The 24,295-nt window shown below is 29.1% G+C and overlaps 2 protein-coding genes across 2 annotated transcripts; both read left to right on the top strand.

Moving 5' to 3' along the window:
• Positions 1 to 311: 311 nt before the first annotated feature.
• Positions 312 to 4,340, top strand: LOC124847706 (gibberellin 2-beta-dioxygenase 8-like). Its single transcript, XM_047325254.2, has 3 exons — positions 312 to 910; positions 1,637 to 1,958; positions 3,874 to 4,340. Exons 1-3 carry the CDS (start codon positions 453 to 455, stop codon positions 4,108 to 4,110), a joined length of 1,017 nt encoding a protein of 338 aa, XP_047181210.1. The 5' UTR covers positions 312 to 452; the 3' UTR covers positions 4,111 to 4,340.
• Positions 4,341 to 18,184: 13,844 nt separating this feature from the next.
• On the top strand, positions 18,185 to 19,323 carry LOC124847704 (protein NDR1-like). The gene has a single exon (XM_047325251.2). It carries the CDS (start codon positions 18,582 to 18,584, stop codon positions 19,230 to 19,232), a length of 651 nt encoding a protein of 216 aa, XP_047181207.2. The 5' UTR covers positions 18,185 to 18,581; the 3' UTR covers positions 19,233 to 19,323.
• Positions 19,324 to 24,295: the final 4,972 nt, after the last annotated feature.

Raw genomic sequence — 24,295 nt, 5'->3', positions numbered from 1 at the left:
CAACAAATAATCTTGATCTTTTTAAAAAGTATCTAATATTTTCAGCAAACATCTCATACCAGATATGTTTAGATAATTTCTTTTCATAAATACAAGTGAAAATATTAAGATAAAAACTATTAATAAAATTTAAAAATTTATTATTCTAATTATTATTAAGATAAAAACTATTATTAAATTTATAAAAATATATTTCCTCAAAAAATAATTATAAAAAGGTGGTAATGAAATTTATCGTTTAGCAAAAACAATATCTTTATTAATACTTATAGATTGATTTTTTTTTTTCTCTATGGAAAGTGTATTTAACCATACCTGGAAGATACACAGGTCAAGCAGCAGACTCTTGACACGCGTAAGCAATTTCCATTCATATTTCTAACAGAATATATGAGCAGGTTCGGTTTTTGAAAGGATAATTCAAAGTATTTGGAGCACTCAATCTATCTCAAATGGATTATGAACCTCCATTTTTGGAAGTCTACAAGCCCCTCCTTCTACAAAACTCGCATGGTGTTGGTGTTGACGATGGTGTCAGTGGCATAAGAAACGACAAATCCGAGTGGTGTGAGCTTCCTCTGATCGATCTAAGCCGGTTAAGCCTCGACCATGTTGAGAGGGAGGAGTGCATGAAAGAAATGAGTGAAGCTGCAAGAACGTGGGGTTTTTTCCAGGTTGTGAATCATGGGGTTTCACAAGAGCTGCTTCAGAATCTTAGGCATGAGCAAATGGAAGTGTTCCGCAACCCTTTTGCAGAAAAAACCCGAGAAAATTTCTTGAATTTACCTCCCAGAAGTTACAGGTGGGGCAACCCATCTGCCACAAACCTCAGCCAAATTTCATGGTCAGAAGCCTTCCACTTGTTTCTTCCAGATATAGCTAGGATCGAGGACCAGCACCAAAGTCTCAGGTAATATGTAGACACTGCATTGTTAACTATTCTTCTCAAATTCTGGTTCAGAAAGAAAGTGCATGTTAGGGTCACAGCATGATGCAGAACATGGAATAGTAATATGAGCCTGAATTAATGTGGGGTTTGGTTTAAAGTTTTGACATTCATTCTCTCTTCTGTGATTTTAGCTCAGAAAAATAACGCCAAGGAATAACTCTAGTCAACTAGGCTTTTTGAATACAACATGTAGAGTTTAATAAAGAAAATTGTGACTCAAATAGTAGTACATATAATGTTTATCTGAGTTTGAAAGTTGTGATCAAACTATTTAGAATCTCTCCAAAACCTGAAAGGTGTGGATGCTTTCTGGTTGACCTATTTGACTGGATAATTTATCTTTTTTCTAATAATATCTTAACAATATGCACTATCCAAACAATAAAGCAATATATAATTAATGTAGATCTATGTTGTAAAGTATTTTTTTTTCTTTGGTCGAAGAAAATGATGGTGGCTGCCTTTTTGCACATAAAGTTATTATTGCATGTACTTGAGGCAACAATTGAAGGTGACCAAACGTTTATTTATGTACGTCTCTTTTTCTATGATCTGCACGATGGGTTGATTTGGAGTGGTGAATTATTTTACAACCTTTGAGGACCACTGAATTGTCTATATACAGTTTCTCTTGTTTACTTTGTGATGTATAATTGTTCTAACCAAATTGTGATGGTGAATATGTAGATCAAGTATTGAGGCTTTTGCATCTGCAGTTGCCCCACTTGCAGAAAGATTGCTGCAAATTCTTGCTCAGAAACTGAACATGAAATTCAGTTATTTCCAAGAGAATTGTTCAGCAAACACTTGCTTTCTTCGGCTGAACAGATATCCACCATGTCCACTCCATTCAAGGGTGTTTGGTCTCTTACCTCACACTGACTCTAGTTTCCTCACTATACTGAACCAGGACCAGATTGGGGGGTTGCAATTAATGAAAGATGGAAAGTGGATTAGTGTCAAACCTAACCCTCAAGCACTTGTGGTTAATATTGGTGATTTATTCCAGGTAATGCTCTCACCATTCTTACTTCATTCTTGTGCAATAACAACTCAGTTCATAGTGTTGCGTTTAAAATAATCTAAATATGAAATATGAAAATCAAACACCATATAATAAAAATCTATAAATTTATAAATTTAATGTTTGTCAAATGGAAAAAGTTTTCGCTTCACAAATTTTGAGTGAGGCCACGAGTTTTAAATTTAAGGTTAATTTCATAATCAACTTTTAAGTTACTGAAACTTGTAAAAATATCTCAAGTTTTACTAATTAGAAATCAAAAACTCTAATTAGTAAGCTGTGATGAAGATAGTGATGAAATTAATTAGTACGGGTAAAGTGTATTTTCAAAAGGACTATTATTTCACCAAGGCAATGTATTAATTCGAAATTCATCCATTTACTTTTCTTATATCAATCACCTTTCACATAACTTTTCAGTTTAAGCGATTAGTTCAGAGTTGAATCTAATCCAACACACGTATTAGAGAATCTAACTATATGAAGGATATTTTCTGATTGAGAGTATATATGAAGAATTGGTCGAATATAGGAAGTAATTAAAAGATGTAATCTGTCAATGCAAAGAATCATTAGTAGAATAGGTATTTTGTTTTCATACCGGATCACGGGGTCAATCACCTAACATACAGATTTAAAGAGAAGAACAAACGAAACTCTTTCCTTATTTGTATAAAAGATATAGATTTGTTGGGTACAAACAAAGTCTCACGTTAAATAAAACAAGAGATCAATATAAATTTAGATGAACATGAGTTTATATACACATAAGATACCTCATTGGTAAGAAGTTTTTGGATTGGCACCAAAAACAAATCTGTGGAGAACTTAATTCAAAACGAACAATATCTTATCAGTGTGAAAATCTATTAAACCTCCCTACAAGATTAACAAGAGTGTATATGAAAAAGATAATAAATAAATATTTGCAGATAATTAGTTGCAGATAATTAGTAGTTTGATCTGGTGAAGCTAAAGTTACATCAATCAAATTAATTCCTTCAGAAGATAGATGATGCAGTATATGATTCTTAAAATGCAGAAGAGACTATTCCACAAGCAAGGAAATATGTGGAAGAAAAAGAATACACGAAAATGATTAATGACCTCGCAAAGAAGCATTGTATTAGGTAAAAAATGTGGATGTGATATATATTCGGGTTGTTCAATTTGCACAGAAAACCATCTATCTTTTAAGATAACTCATGTCTGTGGGTCCTTTGCAGAAATTAATATCTGCACAGAGAGTGATGAGGTGAATTTCAGAACGCAAATAATAATTTCAAACAGAGGTTTTGCCTCACTTTGAATTTCTTACTAACCAATGAAAACGTACCGGCAGACCAGGTGGACAAAAATGGGCCTAATCTACATCAATGATATAAGCACGAAAAAAAGGATAAAAAGAAAGAGAGTGGATTATGAAATTAAAGATGAGTCCATGACAAGATGTTCACAGAATGAACCCACTAGCTACTAGCTAGAGTCAAAAAACTAATCTTTATGCCTAACTGCCTCAACAACAATCTAAAATACCAAATTACTCCAACACTGTACTCAATCACTCTATACATTACCAATCTAACTTTTCCTCATATTACTGAATTAGACAAAACCATTTTACGAATGCAATTTTCTTTTCCAAAAATAGAAAAATAAGTAGATTTCAAATAAATAAATAAAAAACCTGAAAAGTGGATAAGTGATGTAAAGGTGACATGATTTCATTGTCATAAAATACTATTTTTAAAGACGAAAGCGTGTTAAGTTAACAAGACTTTAATTCAATTTTAATAAAATTCATAGTAAATTGGTATGATTTTAATTTAAAATGCTCTTAATGGAAGTATAAGGAAATGTTGATAAGATAAGTAATTAAAGGAAGATATTATATGTGCAGGCAGTGAGCAATGACAAGTACATAAGTGCTAAACACCAGGTGGTGGGAGGTGAGAAGGAAGAGAGATTCTCAGTGGCATATTTCTATAACCCTAGGAAAGATGCAGTGATAGAGAGCGAGATGATGCCAGCAGTGTACAGAAAGTTTAGTTTTGGAGAGTACAGAGAGCAGATAGAGAAAGATGTTAAGAAAACAGGTGATAAAGTGGGGCTCTCTAGGTTTCTCTTGTCACAGTGACAACCCCTAGAAATCTACAATATTTTATCACCTCTCGTCTCTGGGACCACTTTCCATCCTCCACAAACTTCTCATCTCCCAATCATACTTCGACAACTCTTTCTTCTGCACCTTCAATCATGTCATTTCTCACTTTGTAATTCTATATATGCTTTTCTTTCCAACCTTTACCTTCATCATGCAACTCTGCTTCTACAAATATATATGATATGATTGCCACATCCAATGTATATTCATGTCTGTGTTTGAGAGAGCCACAGAAGAAAAAGAGAGACATAATTCTTACTAAATTATCAATGAATTATAAAACTATAGATTAAGATTAAGATAATTTTTATATATACGTAAATGCAAAACTTATTTATAAGTTAAAGCATATTTTAATGAAATTTGTCAAAATAAGATTAATTTAAAATATTTTATAAGATTATATATATTTTAAGGAAGCTTACCTTTCATTACTACTACATAAAATCATTATATCTAAATAAAATAAATTTCAAAAAGAATGCTTCCTCACTAAATATAAATAAGAAATGTGAGTGTTATAGTGAAAGAAAATGAATATCCACATATGCTACAATTGCTATTTCTTTCTACTCACCAAAATGTTTGTGAGTTATAAATTTGAAAACAATATTAAAAAGAAAACATAATTCTTTTCTTTAAATACAACTCTAGCATTTGAGGTTCAATTTTCAATGCTTTATTATTGATTTCTCACTAGATCTCCATTTTAAGTTTTTATGAAAATAAAGGTGAAAATAATTGATGATTTATTAAGAATTAATTTGTGCAATAATTGATGATTTATATATATATATTGATAATTTTATTTAAAATTTACTTTAATCAAACTTTTTTGTCTATTGTTTTAAAATTTTATATTTATTAATTAAGTTCGTCTACCGTTTAATTTTTTTCATTAAGTCAATCCCAAACTATTTGTTCCATTATCTTAATATCTGTCTTTGTGACTTTCACATCACTACTTACAACAGTTAAGAAACTATTTTCATCACCATAAGACTATTTTTATTATTTAATATATTTTTAATCAAAGCAAGAAAAGCCATTTTTATTTTAAATTAACAATAATATCATCCTATATTAATTATATAATCTCACATATTTTATAGACGAAGGGAAATAAGTAAAGTAACAAAACATGATAACGTTCAATTCATCTTATTAATGAAAAACTAAACGATAGAAATTCAATTAAAAATATACAAAATTTAAATATTCAATAGATAAAAAGTAATAATAGAAATTCAATTAAAAATTTTAAAATTTATTATTAAGAACTTGAAACTTAGTGAAATATTTATTTAAATATAGTTTTAATTTAAAAACATTTGTTCATATAATTTGATTGGACATTAAATTCGAAATCAAGTCTTACAAAACTTTATCAACGACTTCAATTTGACTCTTCTACCCTAAGCACTTATCTTTTATGTAATTTGTGGATGTTATGTTTTCTTTATCATGATAATAATAAGAATAAATGTCTTTTCCAAATTGGAATTGTGCATTAAACCATAAAGTAAATTGTGCATCATTGAAAAACGTTTTATTAGATAAAAGTAATCAATCACTTCGCTAGGGTATCAATCAAAAACCATAAATGCATATGAAAGGATTGCTGAACAAATCAAATTCAGAGACTAACTGAAATTAGAGTCACAGTCAATTCTTCTTTTCCAACCTATGTTTGTCCCTATATATCTATTTTCCTATCTATAACAAAAACATATCCTATCTTCTATGATACGAGGATCCTTCCATTAACTAGTTAATTTCTCTTCATTAATTGAGGATTGGGGTTAATTAAGAAATAAAACAACTAGTATGTAAGCGTTAAGTATAAAATAAAAGTTTGTTTTAATATGCATTATAGATGTTTTTTTTTTACAAAAAAAAAATACATAGATTATACTATAATTGAAATTTATGATAATAACTATATTTTTTAGTAATAATTCCTATAAACACTTTCATTTAAGATTAAGGTTTAAATGTGTGGTATATAGGTAAGCTTTTAACACATAAAAATATATAAGTAGATGGGCTAAATATTATCCTTTTTTAGTCTCATTGTCGGTTTATTTATTTAATTTTATTTTAAAGTTAATAAAACTTTTAAAGAAGTCTTAAAATTTTTAAAAGTAAAAAGAGCGTGGTTATTTTTTATTCAATGAATAATAAAATAGCTACTAAATGTTTTAATTTACTTGGAATACAATTTATGTTCGTTGTCATAATTTATAGAACTAAATAGGTCACTTTTAATAGATGAAATAATCACCTAGTTGTATTTTTTTTTTAATTACGGGACTTAATTAAATCTTTAAAATATCGTACTGTTCTATTTTTAAAATTTAAAGACTTATAAGTAAATTTTTATTAATAAAGGGACAAGTTAAAAATAAATAAATAATACAATAAATAGGTATAAACGACAAGAATATAACATACCAAAAAATACATTTTAGATAAATTTAGACCATTGTTGAAAGATACTAGGTTACATTATTTATTAATATGAGACACTTCTCTGTAGTTCTAGATAGTATTTGGGTCCACACTTTTGAAACAAATCAACATTTTATGTTCAAAGTCAATTATAAATTAATCACTACAGTTGTTCCATTTCTTTTAAACAAGTTCAAAAGAAATATAATATTATTTCCTTTGCTGAAAATCTTATATATATTTTTATAAACAAATAAATATATTAAACAGAAGTAAATAAGTTGTTTTAACTCAAGAATGATTCAGGTAAAACACTCATTTTAGATTTCAAAAATAGTTTTAAATAATATTAATATTTTTTTATTAAATTAATTATAAAATTATGTTTAAGAACAACATGTCTCAATTTTTTTTTAATACTAATATATCTTATTAAATTAATTATAAAAATATGTTTTAAAAAAATTAAGTTAATACTAATATATATCTATTAATTATTTATAACTTTATATTTGAGAATAAAATTTAATTAAATTATTATTTATTTATGTTAATTTGTGTTCGTATCAAAAACGATATTTAATAAGTTCAAAGTTTTTTTAATAAATTATAATTTTGATTAGGAAAAAAATAATAATTAGTTATTTTTATTTCTTTATAATTAATTTTTATTTTTATTTTTATTTTTTTTATTCCATTTCTTGAATATCATGTTGTATATATGTACCAATTTTTTTATTCTCATTCTAGTTACTATTTGTGTTCATGCTGTATTCAATTTTATTTGTTGAATTTGTATTAAGATTAAAAATGTGTTTCTTTTATCCGATTTTATTTTTTGATATCTTTTGATTTGGATTTCGACAAATTTTTTTATATATATTTTAATAAGAAAGTTTGGATTAAATTGAAAAACTATTAATTAAATTAAAATTTGACTTTTTAGTAGATAGTAAAGATGAAATCTCTAATAAATTAAGTAATAACATGAGGTGAGTGAAAGTTAAATGAAAGTAATTAAAACAAATTAATAGATATTTTACATTAAAAAAATTCAAAATATAAATTTTAAATAAAAAATATCATTTTTAAGTTTACTTTAAATCTCTCAAACCTTTAAGACGCCTTTGTCCAAATCATTTACTTAATATTATATACAAGTTAGTTAAAATAAAATATTAATAGTAGTTTTCTTCAAAATATACATATAAATTTGTTTTCAAAGCATTATTCTTACTATATGGAATCAGTGAGAGAGATTCGTTAGGAAATTAGAGAGCTTGACCTCGTAATTTCTTTACAAAAAAAAAAAATAGTACATAAATATATATTTTTAATTTTACTAAATTTAATGTATTTGATATCCACAATTTTGTATAAATTTATAAAATAAAATTGACATCCAAAATATTTGTTAAAGAGGGAAGCTATAATCTTTTTGTGATATTCTTAAAAAATTTAATATAGTGAATGAAACTTGTCTATGTTTGAAGCTAGTAAGAATTCTCATTACCATTATATTTATTCAAATTAATAATAAAATGACACATTTTTATATTTATTTAATACATATTATAATGATGAAATAATTATAAAAAAATAATTTTTTGTATTTTTTAAAAAAGAAAAAGGTAAAAATATAATATATAAATGAATATGAAAAATTTGTATGTATCAAAATATTATTTCTCTTATACTTATATCAATATGAAAAAAAGAAAAACATCCAACACCATGGGACATAAAATACATTTTGGTTTAAAACATCTCATTACTTAATAATATTCATCATAGATTATGTTCCCCTTCAAATTTAGATTTTGAGTATGACTATAATCTATACTATAATCTAAAACCGCATATCTATAACATATATGCTTCCCAGTTGGATTCTACTACTTTCTAAACCACAATTCAAAAATATATATATATATATATCACTTCTAAACTTAACCAAAGATAAACGAGTGTTTCATCTCGTACACAGCCTAAGAAAAGATGAACATTAGTAAGATTGAAAATCTTATATATAATATAGATAAGGTTCAATTATATTTTATAAGTATAAATTTTATCTTTTGATTTTTTTTAATTGAATTAAGTTTAAAATACACCTTTTAATTTAATATTAAAGTTTATTTTAATAAAATTTGTTAAACTTAGCCTATCATCCATTATTAACTCAAACGAATATGCAGAAAAAAGAAATATCAAGAAGTTAAAATTACACGATAAAAAATCAACTATTATATGTTTTCTGAAAACAAAAATTAAAGAAACAAACACACGATTACGTTGTACTTGTAGCACCCCCGTGACGTCCTTCTTCACGACCACCACCCAATAAAACTTTCTTAATAATTTCGTCTTCTTTGCACAAAAAATTTAAAGCAATGGAACCTCACTTGGTGATGTCTTGTTGTCCATTCTCACTATAAACAAATTCAAGTCACATTCTCTGGTTGGGATTTTAAACAAAAGTTGGTTGGTTGCTCCATGATTACGATTGGATAACATAGGCATTGTTACTCTTTTCTTTGCCCCTTTTTATAAAAACCAAACAAGTTTATACATTTAGCTCCTAAAAGGGGTAACCGGCTCGACCCAACCCGACTCACCACGGGTTGGTCACTTAATGAGCCAATCTAACTCGGCTCACTTATTAGTAAGCTAAAAATATTCGAATCCGACTCGACCCATCACAGGTTGCTGGGTTAAACATGTTGGCTCATTGACCTACTTAATCATAAGTTTTCTTTTAAATAAAAAAATTATATATTTTTTAATTCAAATATAAATAAATGTTATTCTAAAATGATGTTAAACTCCAAAAATAATTAAAAAAAATATCATACAATTCAAGCGTAATCCAAAAACAAGCACAAAAGACAAATAAATAAGTTTTTAATATATTGATAATTTTTGTATCATTTATCCATTTATAATATTAAAGACTTGAATAAATAAATTTATAATATTTTTCTCTCTTGAAACATCTTTTTTTATCCCATCTAAAATATAATAATAAAAATGTTAACTAATAATATTGAAACACAGAATAATAAATAATTAAATTAAATTAGGTGGGTTGGTGAGCCAACCCGACTCACCACGGGTTCAACTCGATGAGCCGGGTTGAAAACTGACTCGCATAAAAAAATTACATTTTTTTTCAAACCCAACCCGGCTCAAACCCGTGATCGGGTTGGCTCGCGGGTTACAACCCATTTTGACAGCACTATATTTATATAATAATACTCAAATTCATATCCATATAACATAAATTTTCAACTCTAGGAAATAATATAAACACATTATACACCATTTTTAAATAGCTAAAACATATGACTTGATAAACATAACTCTATGAAAGAATTTTGACACCAATTATTTTAAACATTGTCCTTCTATTCAACAACAAGTTTATATATTTATACAATAATACTCAAATTCATATCAATATAACATAAATTTTCAACTCCACACAAACATAATATCAACACATTTTACACCTTTTTTAAATAGCTAAAACATATCACATGCTAAACATCATTACATAAAAAGATCCAACGCATTATATTTATCACACCCAAAATCAACTAGAATCTAGATACAACAATATCTTATCCTTACAACAAATAAATGTGCTAAATACTATTGTACATTTGTATTAATTATTTTGCATAAGTCATCCTTAAATACTTAATGGACTTATTGGAAATTGGTGTAGGACTCTTGATTTTTTTTGCACAAAAAAAAATCATTTCAATTAATATATAAAAAGACAAAGTGTCAAAGTATTTGAATCAATACAACCATTTATCATTTTCTCAACTAGTTTAATACGAGCACAAACAACAGTTGTCATCCATTACATTACATATTAAATGCATTTATATGAGCTGGTTTGCTTATTAGACTAAATATATCAACACAATAATAAATAATTGAGAAAGAAAGGAATTAAACAATTATAAATATATGAACTTACACACCAAACCTAAAGGGACAATCATGCAAGTAATGTTGTCAAAACGAGCCACCCAGCCCGACCTGGCTCAGCTTATCACAGGTTGACCACTTAGTGAGTCAAACCAACCTGACTCACTTATTAGCGAGCCAAAAAAAATTGAACTCAGCTCGGCCCACCATGGGTTGGTCGGATAAACGAGTTGGCCCACTAGCTCACTTAATTACTATTTTTTTTAATTAAAAAAAATAACAAAAATTTTCTAATTCAAATCTAAATAAAGTGGAAAGTTCTTAAATTAGATTTATGATCAATCAACCATAAGATTTCATTCACATAAAGATATTACAAAATCTCCTAAACAAAATTTTTAATGGCTTCATAGCGATTCAAATTTGTTTTTGCATAAAAATTCAATTACTAAGTATAGATTTGTGAAATTTTTATGTTGCCTAATTATTCCATACAAAAATAATTTCACACAAGTCTCTATTTTAATATTTTGTAAAATAAATAATCCCACGAAAACTACTTATTAGAAAAGTTAAGTGGGTTGGTGAGCCAACCCGACTCACCACGGATTTAAGCAGGTGAGTTGGGTTCTTAGCGAGCCTGGTCAAAACTGGCTCGTATCGAAATTTCAAAAAAAATAAAATTTCAACCCAACCCAACCTAAACCCATGGTGGGTCGGGTTGGCTTACGGGTTCCGTCCTGTTTTGACAACACTATATGTAAGATTTTTTGCTTTAGTAGTTGGTTTCCCTAACAACATGCTATGTCTAATAATTGAACTATCAAAAATGAATGTTTTAGGATGCACTTAAATTGGTTTCGCTAACAACATGTTATGTCCAACAATTGAACTATGAAAAAAAAAATATTTTAGGATACACTTAAATAATAAACAAAGTTCATAACATTGAGGTTTTTACCAATCTATTACATGTTTGAGATGGTTAGGGGTAACCTTGTGTAAGGAGCAAAACCACACAATCATGTTGTCCCTCAAAGAAACCACAAGTAGTTGTCAATGATACCTGAATTGAAAATAACTTCATTATTATACCCTAAAATAATGAATTATAATTACAAGTCAACAAACTACACTTACGCAATTATAAGGGACGAAATATATTTTCTTCCCTCGTCCAAAGCATTTGGTGACGTATCTTTGGATTTCATCAAACTTATTCATTTCATGAGTGAGTTGGGGGTCTATGAACCCATATACATCATTTAACCCCATATTATTGTTGACACCAAACATATACCTGAACACAACATTTATTTAATATAAGTAACTAGAGAAATCAATTAAATATAAATAATGGTTTAGAGGCTTACACCTTCCATAATTAAATAAGAGTAATATTAAGTTCTTTTATTCCCAACGAAACTCTAAGAAATCTTACTTATTCGAGTATAGTGGGATGTCAATGTCTCTCCCAAATACATCACAATCCCATGGAACAGGCATCGACTCGTCACTTATGATGTTAGTAAGCTTATGTAATACACCAAGAGGATTGAATCTTGAGTTTAGAATTGTCCCCTTTCTGCTTCTACTTGTCAAAGCCATTATTAATGTTATTTTATTAAAGAACAGTTATTCAATTCATAACTTAGCACAAAATGATTATTAATTTTACTTGTGGGGGGTACAAAAGGTTCTGGTAGAGGAGATACTTGCAAATGAATGACATAACTATCAAATTGTTGTTGGAACTACATCATAACTATTTCAGTCACTTGCTCAATGACTTCATCATAGAGTTGCGCTCTGACCTTCTTAGTGATTAGACAAAATGCACAGGTATGAGGAGCTCAAGATGTCAAATAGAAGTCAAAAGAATGTCATGACAACCTTCTGAAGTGAAAGTACCTTGGGAGCTTTGCTCAACCAAGGAGTCCTGCAACCTAACAAAAGAAATGTAACATGTAATCTGTATAAAATTATATTATTATTTAAACAAAAGTTATATCTTACAGTTTTTTCAGAGGTTTGTCATACGTTATTAGAAGTATAGGAGCTCGATGGTCATAAACGGACTAACTTCTACTTTTCATGACAGGATGGTGATGAAGGAGGCTATGACAATCATCCTTAGAAGGTGAGGGCCTAGCCTATGCCTTTTCCTTAATTATCTTCTCTTCAAGTTTTCTATACCCACCACGAGACAATAAGTATGAGTTTTTATTTTAAACATTTATCCCTTGGGCTTTTTTCCTCTTTTCCTATAACATATAGATCCCTTTTATGTACACAATTATTAATGGAAAATGGATTATTTCAAGTAAAGTAACTTTCCATCCTTCATATGTACGATTCACAACAAAGTGACGTTAGGTCTCTTCATCAGTTGTCTTATATATGATACATGAGTTTTTATTTATTTTAGCTCCAAAGATATATCTAGATGTCAGTTTTGTCTTAAACCTACGAAATTTCTTGACGGTCGAAGATAGACATTTATTTTTAAGCGCCACCACATTTGGAATATCAAATTTCATCTACAATAAAAAAAATACAAATCAATACAATTAAACTATAAATTCAATAACATTAATTAATTTACCAATAAATCTTACCATATCATGTTCCAATCAACTTTAGACAAATGATCAAAAAATGAAGTAAGGATGCATATTTTGTCACTGAAGACATTTGCATAAGGACTAGTAGCCTCACCAGTAATGATGTCAATAACGATAGGTGTTTTCTCACCACCAACTTGTCTCATTAAGAGTTGTCTCAATTTAATAGCTCCTCTGGTGGGTCACGTAGTGAGATGAATTTTGATGGTCATCCATATATTTGTTAAAAGAAAAAAGCACAAAAGATTAATAACAAACATATAAAACAACATATAACATATTATTTAACAAAACACATAAATTTATACAAGAATATGAAATTCATACATAAAGTTATGGATTAGTCATATTTATATTTTATCATTGTGATATTCGTGAATTGCATGTACATCGTCAATTAGAGGGTCTTCGTCAAAATTTATCATTGTTTTAAATGGATGGATGTTAGCAATATGAAGATCACTCAAATTTCTTTATTAACATCAATGTGTTTTTTTTTTTTGCCCTTGAAGAGCAACATACCAATGTTCAAACGTGATAAGGTCCATTTTTACCTGCTTTTGTGCATCTATTGTCATGAATAAATAAACTATTTCCTAGCTTTAATCTTGTTTTATCCTCAAGTTTAATGTATTTTGTGTTGTTTTGTATTTTAGTTTTTTATGTTTGTTTTTACCTCTAATGTCTTTATTTATAAGTGTAAAATAAATTAATAGGAAGTCATTCTAGTGGAGGAAAATAAACAAGAACTCAAGGAACCATGTTTTGGGACAAGAAAAGATCAACTCGAAGCAAATACCCACGTTGGGTGCCTTTGGGATCACACTAGTGCTTAAAACTCAGAGTGTTGTTAAACTACTTGGGGCTTAATGGTGGAATAGTTGGGTTGAGCGCCACCAAGTTAGAGTTGAGTGGTGAAAAATGGTGTTGAACAGTGGTTTGACAAAGAACTCCTTGTATGTTTTAAGTAATGGCGCTTAGCAATACTGATATGGTGCTAAGCGGTGGCGAGCGACGCTAACATGTCAAAATGGGTTTTAAACATGTTTGTTGCGAGGTTTTGGACAGCCTTTTCCTCCCACACTTCACTCTAGACCTAGGGCGGCTAGGAGAGGTCATTGGAGGTTAATTGTTTGGGGTGTTGAGAAGCTCTCCTACTACTCCTTGGATCTTCAATCTTCATCCATGGTGTTTTTCCCTTCTCAAGGTTGATGAGGGAGAGGAGCTACGAGTTGGAGGCATTGACGTGAAGGGGAGGCGCAATTGGAATTTGTTGAGAACCTTGGGAGAGGGCTTACATCTTCTCTTTAGTTTTCACTTCTTCCCTATCTCTTCAATTTGTAGAATCCTAAGTTCTCCACCATGGAGGGTTAACCTTATTTGTTGAGATTGGTTGTAAAGCATAAGACTCTTGTGTAATTTTATGTTATTAATGATATATGTTTTTCCAATTCACGTTAGTATTTAATTTACATGCTTAATGCTTGATGTGAATTATTTCCATACTTGATTTGTGGTTCTTGATGTATTTGAAAATATGACTTGAATCTAGACTTGAAATTAAATGCCTTATGGATGCTTGTATTTAGGAATAGAACATGATTCATTAGTAATCTTAGTGTTGTCAAAACGGGTCACTCGGCCCAACCCGACCTGGCCCACTACGAGTTGGTCACTTAGTGAGTCAACCCAACCCGACTCATTTATTAGCGAGTCAAAAAAAATTTGAACTTGGCCCGGCCCACCACGGGTTGGTAGGTTAAACGGGTTGGCTCACTAGCTCACTTAATTACAAGTTTTTTTTTAAATCCAAAAAAATTACAATTTTTTTGTAATTCGAATTTAAATAATTTCACTCTAAAATGATGTTAAACTCCAAAGACAATTCAAAATAAAAAAATTAACATACAACTCAAATGTAATCCAAAAGAAAACTCAAAAAGCGAATAAATAAGTTTATAATATTGATAATTTTTGTGTCATTTATCCATTTATAAGATTAGTGTCTTTAATGGATAAATTTATAATATTTTGTTGTCTTGAAAAATCTTTTTCTTTATTCTCATTTATAGTACAATAAAAAAATGTTAACTGATAATATTGAAACACAAATTAATAAATACTTAAATTAAAATCAATGCTTTCTTCAGCAATATACATTTCAATCATTGAATGTTTTTTTTTAACCTTTGATATATTGTCTTCCTTTTGTGTTTCAATTGATGAGCTGTAACGTTTACTTCACATATAATACTTCACATATAAAACATGCTTTATGACATGTTGATAGGGGGAGCTTTAACCTTCTTATATATCTTGGTTTTTTATGATGAATAAAAGAATGGTTTTATGGTTTCTTACACAACAAATGGCATAACAATTATTTTATCTTTATTGTGTTTATGCTTGATATATGATTTCCATATTGGTAAATGAATTATGCTAAAAACATATTGAATATCTCATTTCTGGTTGAAACAATTGATTAATCATAGTATATAATTTGTTAGATTTCACCAGATCACTTAGTATGAATTCATTATTGGTAAATGAATTATGCTTAAAACATATTGAATATCTCATTTCTGGTTGAAACAATTGATTAATCATAGTATATAATATGTTAGATTTCACCATATCACTTAGTATGCTTAATAGGGGCAAACTGCTCTGTAGTAATCGATTACATAAGTTATCTAATCGATTAAAATAGAAAGCAATGTCATAATATGTTTCATAAGTGAGTTGATATGTTTAAAATGGAAATTGGATTTAAAATTTGCTTAAGTACAGGATTAATCGATTACATAAGTTGTTTAATCGATTAAATCGGCTTACCTTGTTTAATCCCGTTCATTTAATAAGCATGATCTGTTATAACTGTAAATTGAATCAATAATTGGCTTATGTTCTTAAATAATCGATTACATACTCAGTATAAAATGTTAAAACAGAAGTAAAAGATTAACAGATTACATAAAAACCTTAATTAATTATAATGCGTCAAGATTTGAAAAATCTTATATATATGCATCTTGATACCTGTTTCAAAACAAGAATTGATGTCATTTTCAAATACTATTGTTTTCAATAAGTTTTGATTACAGGAGCGTTCAAGAAGTGATCTTGGAGAATCAATGCTACATTGGTTGCTTATACATCAAGATTCTTTCAAGAAAAGTTTGTTCTGATTTGATCTGCACCAAGAGGAGTGTAACTTAAAGATCAGAATCATCATAGACATTTTGTATTTGTGTACCTGTGTGGGTTGGCCAGGTGTTGAGAGCGGTAAGTGTTCTCAAGTGTTGTAAGAGAGTGAGGTTACTCATATCTTGCACTGCTATATTGATTTTGAGTGTGGTGAGAAGTGCATTGAGAGGTGTCTCTGTATTTCTGTAAACTCAATCAATTTAGTGGAATCCCTTCAACAAAGATTTTGAAAAGAATAATTTTTAAGGCTTAATCCAATTCACCTCCCCCCCCCCCCCCCCCCCCCTCTTGGCTTGAGATATAAGGCATTTCTTTTCTTACAAAGGTGTTTTGAAGATTATAGATCTATTTGGTTGTCTCTCTAGTAAGAGAATCTAATTACGTTGATTTAAAGTTATAAATGCTTTGAGAATTTGAGTTTGTAAGTTTGATTTGCATAGAAAGGGTTGAATTTTTTATATTGGCGTTTGAGTTGTTAAAAATCTGTTTATGATTAATGTTTGTGTGTTGTTTGCTTTGTTTGAATTGGTGTTGAATTGAAGAACTTAAGATATGATCATATGAATAACTTGGTATGTGCTCTGACCTTGAAAACTATTTTTGAATCAAGTATAATTTAATATAGTTTTTTACTATAATCTATTTATTAATTTTAATAATTTCTTAGAGAAGAAAACATATACCATTTAATAAAATAGTATGCAATACATTGTGATAAAGTTCCAAACATGACAAAAGAAATATGAAGTCTAACCAAAATGTGAGAATATTGGATTAATTATAATGAAATTAATAATAAATTTTTTTATAATTACTAAATATTATATATATATATATATATATATATATATATATATATTGATTATTAAAGAGAAATAAATAATTGATAAAATTTAAGTATAAATTTAAGTCATACATTAAAAAAGCAAAAAGAAAAAACAAACAACATATAATAAAAAAAGTCAATAAAATTATTATTCATAAATTCATTATTTTACACTTTCCTATGAAGATATCTTATTTAGTTTTTATTCAAATATAGATGAATTTTTTGTACACAAAAATTAAATGACTATCTTATATACTTTAAAAATAATGTTTACGGAGTTAATGATTTAAACATCTTCTTATGTTGTGTAAATTTTTTGTATAAGCAACCAATCAAGTTTATTGAAACATTTTACAAAGTCTATGTTAGTTTGATTAAAATGTTTATGTATTGTTTTTAACAAATTAAAAACACTTAGATTTGTGACAAATTAAGAATTAATTATATTTTTTATTCAAAATAAATATTATAAAAGAAGGTTCACGGACTGACTTTGACCTACAAAGCTTTTGTGAATATTTTGATCTTGAAAGTTTTTTAATGAAGGCTTTTTTGTCCCGTAAGTTTTGCTAATTTCAATCTATGTGAGTTAGGACCATATACGAGGAAGATAAGTTGATAAATCTAAATATAAATGTTTCCATGTGTTAACATTTTTATACATGTATAATTGTTCTCTTTAATACATTATGTTACTCTTTTTCTTCGTTTATTTGTCTTTTCTTCTTGTTTGCTGATATTTTCTTTAATAGAGATATAATATCATATTAGAATGTTACATTAGATTCTATAGTTTAAAATTATATTTTGAATAACTTAATTTTAGATTGTGTGATTGAAAAGATGGTAGCGTTGGGGATACATACATGGGCCCGTTTTTATAGTCAGGTGAGAGAATAAAAGCGAGAAAGCAATCACCACGAGGCTTCACGCAACTTGCTTTAAGTTGGTTTTTCTTTTTCGTTTTGTTATTATTGGTATCATACGCGTATGCACACTGAATTCACACGCTTTAAAGATTCTTTTCTGTTTATTTGTCAAGCTTTATTTTGTGTGATTTGAATGTTTAGTAATAACTCAAAGTCTACGATGAATATTGTGCTAATTATTTAATGTTTTTACTGAGATAAATATAAATTTTGTGCTTAAACATGTTAATTTTTCTTTTTTCTTTAGTGTTTATTATAAACCACAGGAGAAAAACATGTTCATGAAAATTTCCCAGAATGTAGAATGTAGTGATGGTAGTAAGATCTAAGAACACTTCTTCGAAACTGCCCAACACCTCTTGCAAACTATAATAATCCAACAACACAAAATAGAACAAAACAACACCTAAACGACACTCTCCGTTGAGTTTCTCGTATCCGAAATTCCAGCCACCATATATGGCGCAGGATAACTGCTGCACACGCTGCACCGCCTTCATTGTAACCATAGGTTTAACCGCACTGTTCCTGTGGCTGAGTATGCGCGTGGACGAACCCCATTTGTACCTCGAGAAAATTTACGTTCCTGCCCTCAACAAAACCCTAAATCCCTCTCCCGGAAACACCACCATCCTCTTCACCGTCAGGCTCGTCAACGGGAACAAGGACAATGGAATCAAATACGACGACGTTCACCTCACTTTCAAGGTCTTCGTCAGCAACAACACCACGCGCCCTCTCGGGAACGCCACCGTGGACCGCTTCTACCAGGGCCACAACAAGAAGGCCTTCAAGCATGGCTCTCTCAACGGCGGCGGTAACCTTACCGTCGCGGTTTCCGGGAAGGTGGTGTACCGCGTGGACTTCACCACGGCGATAAAGTACAAGATTGTTTGGTGGTACACGAAACGGCACCTTTTGTGGGGAGGGGTAAATGTGGAAATGAACGATTCCGGGTTGAAAGTGAACCGGAAACCCGTCAGGCTTGGCGGTAAAAACCCGGAGGTGATCCCGTCCAGCGCACCCGAATCCCGTGGATGCTATCGTGCACTTGTCACATTTTTTGTGGCTGCTTTTGTGCTTCTGCTTGATGCTCATCGGTTTAGTTGACTTGAGATTATCATTTTTCATTTTTGTGTGTATTATTTTATTTAATTATTAGTTTCTTTTTATAAATCATTGGTCGCAGAGATATTTTCTATTTTGTAATATCTATTCTTTCTTTTTATTTTCTATAGCTTCGGTTGAGAATGAAAATTGGATTTGAAAGAAGTGATTAATCACATGAATTATTGGGAGAAAAATAACTTATCCATTGAATATTTAGTATATGATGAAGAATACCAATAGTAATTAGTAATCATAATAGTAATTAGTAGGATATATAGGATGTAAAACGTCATATTATTTTTAATCAGTTTTTATTTTAGGCTAAAATAAGGATTCTAAATATTTAGGCATATGGAAGAAAGGTTTTAAGTGTTTTTATTTAAATGAATGACTTCGTTTGATTTTTCATTGACTCTTTCATTTCCAAACTTGTTTTAATATTTATTTTGGTTTCTCATTATTTTTGTTAAGAGTAGTTTTTGATTGTTTTTCAACGTTCAAAATGGTCAATTTTTTTTTTCAATTTACTATCTTTTTTAGCAATGTCTAAATCATTAATAGCATAGTGTCTACATAAGTTTTAGTGAATGACGTGATTGCCATTTTGTCTGACTTGATTGTCCATGACAGTGAAACAATTAGGATTTTCTAGTTTCCTATGGTAGTGAAGCAATTAGGATTTTCTAGTTTCCCATGATAGTGAAACAATTAGGGTTTTCTAGTTTGAGTTTTTGATTTGCAAGTTATTGTTGTTTCGTAGTGGTTCATGGTGGTTTTGCGTTGTAGGTGTGTGGACCAGACACGATTTTGTGGTAGTCTTCTCTAGTGACGATATGAAGCGTTGAACGCGATTTGGGATTTTTTAGTCTGGTCTTTTTTTGTATTCGTAGGTTGCTCGTGGTGGAGAAGATGACAAACGATGTTGTGTGTGGTGAATGTAGTCAGGTTTTGTCGCGTTTTGGAAAGGGGGATCTGTGTTGGTGTGAACTAGCATTGCGATTTGGGATTGCAGGTTTGGGATGTGACTCATGATTTTAGGTGCTCACGATTTTGTGGTTTTTGTTTCTGTTTCAGGATGTAGGGTCGAGGACCTCCACAAAACGCTCCTTCACACTTTTCTCTGAGTTAGCTTAGGTTATCTTGCACACTTAGTTAAAATTCTTCCTTGTCCACACTCCAAACTGTCTGGGTACACTTGTCAAAGGCACTCTAAAGCTCGAGTCAATGATCAGTCTGATCAGGGGTCACAATAAATTCTTAAATTCGTAATAAATGCAATCACCTATCTTCTTACCTTCGACCACATAGATTTCTTGATGGGCCTGTGATTAGTGGAATCCTAATCATCAGTCACGATCCGATTCCCACTAAGTAACTCTTACCAATAATCATGATTAGAAGCGATGTTTAGGGGTTCTCAAGGTTGGTGTGGAGCTCAGCCTATTCAGACCAGTCGTCCTTTTTCGTGGTCTTATCCGGCTGGTTATTCGATATGTTTGTATGGCCATACACTACAAATTCCTTTTAGATTTGGGGCTTACTATTGCATATTTTGATTTCGAACAATGGTGGCTTGCGGTGGCTCTAGGTTGCTATGTGGTGGTTGAAGAAGATTGAAGGTGCAAGGATGGCGAATCACTGACGATGGTGGAAGGAAACCATGGTGACTTGATGGTGAAAGGTTGAAGATGATGTTAGAAAAAATGGGTCATGTCATTTACTGATAGCTCACGTGGACATTATGTCGTTAACAATTTATATAACAATTTAAACACTATCAGAAAATATGACAAAATTGAACTGATCATTTTAAACATTGAAAAAAGTCGAAAATCACTTTAAACATGAGTTATGAAAATAAAAAATAAAATAAATATCAAGTCTCTTAACTTTCATTTTCACATTGAAGACAACTAATACAATGCTAGAAAAACAATTATTTTGTGAAGAACAAGATTAGTTTAAATTTAAGAGGTTGATAAAAAGTACACGATTGATTTAATAAACATATAATAACTCTGAATATAACGTTTATTGCCTTATGCATTGTTTTATAGTGTAAATATTAAAATTGTTGCTCACATATATTTTTAAAATATAAATACTTTTTGTTAAAAGAAATATTTTTTTTAAAAAAAAAGTAGCATTTAAATATATTATTTATTAATGACTAATAATAATTGTAAAAAGTTAAAAAAAAAATCCAATAAACAGAATTATTTAAAAATAAATAATTGTTAAATATAAGGGTAAATTATAATTTATCAATCCAATTTTATAAGTCTTATACTTTCTCCTCATTTTGCACCCTATTTTAGTTTTCAAAATTTTACTTACAAATAAACTAAATTAAATATATACAATTACCACAAATGATCTCATATCAATTCCCACACATGTATATAAATAATAAATGCTCTGACCCAAAATAATTATAAAAAATAAAAACAAATTTGGACACCCATAAATAAGATATATATTTTATATTATAAGATGCAAGAATTACATCAATCTCCACACATTTCTTTATCTTTGTTTTGCATAAGTTATAAATTATGAGAATTATAAGAAAAATCAATGTGATATGAAGTGGTAGAAATTTTGGGTTGTATATATTATTTAAATATTAGGATTATTACTCAGTTAGTTAAAACTATAAAGTGGTCTTTTAATATTAAGTTTATAACTAAAGTATAATTATTATAAAAAATTGTTATATAGATATTTTAAAGTAATATTTTAATTTAATGACATATCCAATTAGAATTATTAAAATTTGGGACGTGGTTAGAAAGAGTTATAAAATGGAATATGTTTCCATTTATAGAGAATGTATCTTGTTAAGGGTTTTGTTTTCTATTTATCCCCATAAGGAGATAATAAAAGTGGTGTCTAAGGCTCTCTACATTTGGAAGATAACATATCTATGCTTAATTTTATCATTCACATAATTTCCAATGACAAACTCAGGTACTTTCGCATTCTTTTCCATTAATAATTAAATTATAGGTTCAGATTAATATATGATTCTTCTATGTATTTTGGATTTCTATGGGTAAAAGCACGTGATTATACATATTATTATTTTTTAGAAATTTCCTTCAATTAGTATCATAACACCAACCCATATTTTATTCATGTGTGATTTTGAAAATTTTGAAAAAACACAGTTTAAAATTGGTTGTTTCCAAATTCATTACTAAAACTAACTTTTAAATTTTTTATTAATTTATTATTATATTATTTTTTCTTTCTTTGGATTTGGTACATAAATGTTCAAATTTTGGTAGTTTATCATTTTAAATTAGTTGATTGAATCTATGTACACTAAAGTGACCTCTCTAAATCTTTGTGTTTATGTTTATTCAAGTATTGGTTGATATAAAGAAAGATTAAAGTTTGGTTGGATTGCATACACATATGGTAAACAAGTGATAATTCTGCGATTTTACATGTCAATGATAAATCAATCATAGATAGGTTTGTTGTTGAACACGTTTTATTATCAATGTTTGATCATTACAACAAGATACTCTTAGCAATTAATATTATTATCCAAAGATTTAATATTGATGGTGCATTAGGTATCTTGAGATGGGTATGTTATTATCTGAACATATTTATGATTGGATTTTGTTTATGACGTGATCACAATTACATTATTTATTTTATTCTCAATTCATTTAATATATGTTGTTCTTAATGGAATATATGATGTGAACACAGTTACATTATTTACATTGTTTATTATTTATTTTGTTTAGGTTCTTAATAGAACAAATTTTAAGGACTAGAAGGAGAACATGAATTTGTTCTTGGCTACATGGATCTTGACCTTGGATTAAGGATTGAGAAACTCATTCTCTTACGAACTCTAGTATCTCTAAAGAAAGGAGAGATAATTAAAAATGATATTGCTCAAATTGCATGAGTCTTGTCATCATTAAGTGCGACATTCCTGAAATTTTAAGAGATATTGTCTTTAAGGAGATAACAAGTGCCAAAATTTCCTCGTTAAAATTGAAAAATGTTTTATAAAAAAAGCTATAAGGCAAAAACAAGTGATCTTTTTTAGAGCTTGGTTTCAAATATTGAAATGTCAAATATTTCTTCAAAACTTAAGGCACTAAAGCTTGAGATGTTGAAATGCTAATACATTAAATATTGATTTCTCTTCCTTCACAATTTGATCAGTTTAAGATATATTATAATTGTTAAACATATAAATGGTATCTTAAATTAACTCATTTCATACTGCATGGAAGAAAATGAAAGAATGAAGCAAGAAAAAATATGCTCATTTTGTGAGTCACTTTAGATACAAGGGAAAGAAAATTGAGGATCTCAAGAATTAAACTATTAAAGGTTCAACACAAAAGAAACAAAATCATGGTAATAACTGTTTCCTTTGCAATAAAATTGGACATGTAAAGAAGAAGTGTCCAAAGATCAATATAAAATTAACAATACTAACTCAGGAGCATTATGGCATAAATGCCTATCTTACATCTCTATAAATAAATTTGAACAAATTGTGTCAAACGGGATCTTAGATTCCATCAACTTCACGAACCTTCGTGTTTGTATTGAATGCATTAATGGAAAATAAACCAAAACAAAATGAAAAAAAGAAACTCTATCTTCGGATGATGTTCAAATCATTTAAGGTTAAAGTTGAAAATAAACTCAATAAAAGAATTAAAATTGCCATATCTTATCGTGATGGTGAATAATATGGTAGATGTGACGGTTCAGGTGAAGACCTTTCACCAAGTACCTAGAGGAATGTGAAATTGTCCTACAATACACTATGTCAGGGTCACCTATCATGAATTATGTGACTGAAAGATGAAAGGGAACTATTAAGGATATGATAAGAAGCATGATTTGTCATTCTACCTTGCTAGACTCACTCTAGAGGGAGACATTAAAACTACAACTTACATTCTAAGTAGATGATAACCAAGGAAATTGCGAAAATACCTTTAGAGTTTTGGGTTAGGTGAAAACCTAGTTTGAATAATTTTTTGTATATGAGAATGTCTAATTGAAGCATGAACTTA

This window comes from Vigna umbellata, chromosome 6 (assembly GCF_029865625.1).
Source record: "Vigna umbellata cultivar VRB3 chromosome 6, Vumbellata_1.0, whole genome shotgun sequence".
Classification (NCBI taxonomy): Eukaryota; Viridiplantae; Streptophyta; class Magnoliopsida; order Fabales; family Fabaceae; genus Vigna; species Vigna umbellata.
Note: the sequence above shows the minus strand (reverse complement) of the source record. Positions and strands in the feature narration are given on the sequence as shown.

Bases quoted from the DNA above. Each gene is read 5' to 3' on its own strand.
- LOC124847706 (XM_047325254.2), top strand. From the start codon at position 453: ATGGATTATGAACCTCCATTTTTGGAAGTCTACAAGCCCCTCCTTCTA. The intron at 911-1,636 runs GTAATATGTAGA...GTGAATATGTAG, and splicing joins GACCAGCACCAAAGTCTCAG to ATCAAGTATTGAGGCTTTTG. The intron at 1,959-3,873 runs GTAATGCTCTCA...TTATATGTGCAG, and splicing joins ATATTGGTGATTTATTCCAG to GCAGTGAGCAATGACAAGTA.
- LOC124847704 (XM_047325251.2), top strand. From the start codon at position 18,582: ATGGCGCAGGATAACTGCTGCACACGCTGCACCGCCTTCATTGTAACC.